Source organism: Camelina sativa, chromosome 1, assembly GCF_030686135.1.
Source record: "Camelina sativa cultivar CO46 ecotype springtype chromosome 1, ASM3068613v1".
NCBI lineage: Eukaryota > Viridiplantae > Streptophyta > Magnoliopsida > Brassicales > Brassicaceae > Camelina > Camelina sativa.
The window spans coordinates 9,832,622-9,836,785 of NC_141880.1; the positions used below are offsets into that span (position 1 = coordinate 9,832,622).

The 4,164-nt window shown below is 30.1% G+C and overlaps 1 protein-coding gene across 1 annotated transcript; it reads left to right on the plus strand.

The window, feature by feature from the left end:
• The first annotated feature begins 2,426 nt into the window (after positions 1–2,426).
• Positions 2,427–3,905, plus strand: LOC104787045 (cysteine-rich repeat secretory protein 34-like). The gene is made up of 2 exons (XM_010512541.2): positions 2,427–2,941; positions 3,246–3,905. Exons 1-2 carry the CDS (start codon positions 2,639–2,641, stop codon positions 3,687–3,689), a joined length of 747 nt encoding a protein of 248 aa, XP_010510843.1. The 5' UTR covers positions 2,427–2,638; the 3' UTR covers positions 3,690–3,905.
• Positions 3,906–4,164: the final 259 nt, after the last annotated feature.

A 4,164-nucleotide genomic window follows, 5' to 3' on the forward strand; every position in this document is an offset into this window, starting at 1 on the left:
TCAACTTTTGAATTTGGCCCTACAAGTGATAATTAGATCATTGACCAAATAATTATGCAACTAGATAGTTATTCCTGTTTGGAGAAATATTTACATAAATTTTCGTGTAATTTGTTAGTTATAAAATCTATACTAAATAAAAGTAGAAGCTATAAGCTTATAAGTCTGTCCACATAGGATTTTAAAGAACCAATAGTAATTAGAAATCTCATTAATTAACAATTTTCAAAATTTTCTATATTAAGTTCCTTAAGAAAATTTGGAAATAAACGTTAAATCTTGAGACATAATTTTGGCTATTTTTTAAATACCAAAAATCGATTGATATGTATATTTTCTAAATCTAAACAGTGAAATTTGTTTATAACGTATGATAATGTAATATTTCTATTTATATTGTAATATATTATTGTCAACTTGCTATTCTTTATGAAACCTAGGCGCCTCTTAATTTACTATAAATATTATGTATATGCTTTATTGGTATTCATAGGTTTTTGGAAGCACTATTGTCGTTCAGTGAAAAAAACTCACAGTTTTGATCAATTCGTTCGAAAGTTGATTAGTTGGAGGAGATGGTTATGAATAATTCTAACCGGATCATACGCATCAAGCTATTGCTGAGTAGTAGATTGTGGCTTTATTGATTTCAAGATGAGATTGGATCTGACATCTAAAGAATTAGATTAGGGTTGGATTAGAGTTAGGGTCTATGTATTCTTCCAGGAACCCTTTGTTGCAAAGAGGACAAAAAAATAAACGGAGGAAGTAATAGTGATTGTGATCGTCCAATTGCATTGGTAATAGAAGAACACACATCAGTTATGTACGTGTTTACATCATGTTTTAGTCAGTTTTGACTAAATTTGGTTATATGGCAAACAAGTCCAAAACTTAATGCAAACAAGACAAACAAAAAAAAACTTTCAAGCAGCTCCTTATTTTATATTTATATTTTGATAACAAGCAAGTACATTCTTTGTTGTATTGTATACTATTTTATATTTGTATTTTGATAACAAGCAAGTACGTATCTTTCAAGCAGCTATAATTTTATATTTAATATTTGAAATATTACACCTTTTTATTCTATGAATCAATTTTTCTTTTGCCACTATTTCATACATTATATGAGCTTATAGCCTAAAACATTTGTTTGTGTATGACGTTGTAGATGATTTGATGTTGCCTGTGTAAGAATTTTGGGTATTAAGAAGAATATCGACAACAAGAGTCATTGAAGACTAAGTTATGGTAGAAGAGAACTGAATTTCGAGTTCAATATATCAAATGAACAATGTTGTTTTGGGTAGTTAATTCATAGGCTTATGAAGCTATGTTTAGTTAGAGCTATAAATTTCTTGCTCTGTTTTCAACCACATAATAAGGAATATTTTACATAGAAAAAGATGGAGAGGATTAGGAAGAACGTAAGGAAGAGGAAGAAGAAGAGTATTACGAATAATTAGATTGTAAAAGTAACAATGACAATGACCATGAAAAATTGAATATGATCGACGAGAAAGAATATATTGAGACGGTGAACGTAGATATATGTGTGTTGGCTTCCAATTGAATATGAGAAAAAAAGATTGATTCATGATTCTTTTCATCATATTTGATTCTTAGATACTATTGACTTTAATAATTTTAAAAATTGTATATTTGAATTGAATTTTTTACCTTAATAGTAATTTTAATTTTTTAAAGATAATATATAATAATTATTATCAATCATATATATTTTTAACCAAACTATATCAAATACATCGACGCGTAGCGTGGGTTCAAAAACCTAGTAATAGTAAAAGTTTGCTTTGGTGTACTTTTTATATTTTATAATCTTGGTGCAAAAAAATATTAATAAATAAGATATATTATTTTATGTTTTTAAAATATAAGCAATGTTGCATGTTAGTGTTAAAATATATATGTCTTTATTAAACGATTGCATATATTTTATAAAAATAATTTTTATAAATAAAATTAAATTTTATAATTATTCTTAATTTTATTGTTTCCTAAGATTTCTGAAACAAATTGTTAAATAATTTTTAAAATTATTGTTTTATTATTCTATAAGTTAATATAAACTTTTATTTTGTTAGTTATTAAATTAATTTAAATATAATTTAAATGTAATGACATTTTCTTTAATATGTCACATGATAGTAAGGTTAAACTTCTAACAACATTGATTAAATAATTAGATAGAGATATTTCAACAAGATGATACAGTCTACCTCACTTTAACAAATCCCCAATCCCGAAATCCCTTTGTTCCTTCATCAAAACTTGTGGTGATTCTTTTTCCCTAAAAAAATTTAACTTGAAGTAAAATTTTGACTTTTCCATTGGCCATCCTCACCCTTCGCCGTAAAATACCCGACCCCTCTCTTCTGTCTGTTACAGACCAAAAAAAAGGAAGAAAGGACATTTCTTCTACTTTTGAGGGGGAGAAAAAAACATTTCTTCTACAAACTCAAATGATACAATAGCATTTTGTATAAAGTAGCCAAAAGAGAGAATATTGTTACTGATGTGTGTCAATAAGCTAAAATCGTTCTGAGTCTCCTAAAAACATCTTAATCCCAACCCTTGATACTCAAAAAAACACCCACTAAAAGAATACAATACAATGTACTCGTCATATTCCCTATGCAAATGCCTCATTTCTTTTTATATATTGGCTATACAACTCCTCATATGCAGCGTTTCATCCCTGAATATTACGAATGAGTATCTCAACCACAAATGTCGGGTTAACCAAGGAAAATACCAGCCGGGAAGTAAATACGAGAAAGACCTCAACTCTCTCATCCGTTTCGTCGCCGACGATACTAGACAGGGGTTCGTACACAGCTCTAATACTGAGGGTCGCAATTCCACTACCATCATATTCCAGTGTCGTGGCGACTGCTACGACACAGCCGTTGCCGGGGTAAGGCCACTTCAACATTATTGCATATACGATATATATTGCGGTGTCGTGTATAAGTATAACATCGCATTAGAGCTAAAAGATAAATGATAACTGGAAACCAAAACTCAGATTGGAGTTTAAAAAAAAAAAAAGTTTTGAGCCGGGGTCACATATTTACATCTTATTATCGAAATATTCTAGTTTATTATCTTACGAAAATAATTATATAAAGTTGCAAAGCATTATTGAGTCATTCTTTGTATTGAAAGTTTAAAGTATCATTTGAGATGAACCATAACATGTACGTATATTTATTTGACAGTTTCGTAAGAGATGTCCGAGAAATAAAGGGGGGATAATATGGTACGACCAGTGTTTTCTCGATATTAGTATGATCAATGACCAAGCCCCAAGGAAGATGAATTACAAGAATGCTTTCTCAATGCATAATCCAAACAATGTGAGGGGGGATACAAAGTTGTTCAACAAGAAGACGAAGGAATTCCTACAACAGCTGGTTGTGAAAGCTGATAAAACGGGCCCGGACGGCGTCGAGTTTTTATATTATGCGGCAGCAGAGGAGAGAATCGGGACACAAAAAGTGTATGCAATGGTGCAGTGTGCAAAAGACGTAGCTGACTGCCAGCCTTGTTTGGAATGGAGTATCAATCAACTTTCGAAGTGTTGTGATGGTAAAAAAGGAGCAAGAGTTTTGGGTACGAGTTGTAATCTTAGGTATGAGCTATATCCTTTTCTTAGGACTTAAATGATTCTTATATATGTTGGTGCTGATCGAACAACATTATTTTGACAACTTTCTATTTTGTTTTGGTTATATATATTTTATAATGCTTTCATTTTAACATTTTTACAACCAAAAAAAAAAAAGAATTTATCTATCCGCTGTATGCACTTCACATGTGTTTGTTTAAGTCTCAGCTATACACCTATACATATGAGAATAGGGGACCAAAACTTCACATTTTAATTGTTTTTAAAATTAGTGATTAAGAAACAATAGCTATCTTCTCCACTTTTTCTTTATTATTTCCTGATAACTTTTGAAAATATGGCAAGCTTAACATTTTCCCGCAGTACTTTGCCGCAACGTCATTTGATGTGATCTACATTGATAAAAATCTTAATTAATTCACAGTATGTATTTATATGTATGGTCTTTTGAGTCATGAAAGCTGTTTCATTATCATGAAATATCCAAATAGACTAGGTTGTTAGTTAAC

Coding starts and splice junctions, on each gene's coding strand:
- LOC104787045 (XM_010512541.2), top strand. CDS start 2,639: ATGTACTCGTCATATTCCCTATGCAAATGCCTCATTTCTTTTTATATA. Junction 2,942..3,245: donor ACGACACAGCCGTTGCCGGG/GTAAGGCCACTT, acceptor TTTATTTGACAG/TTTCGTAAGAGATGTCCGAG.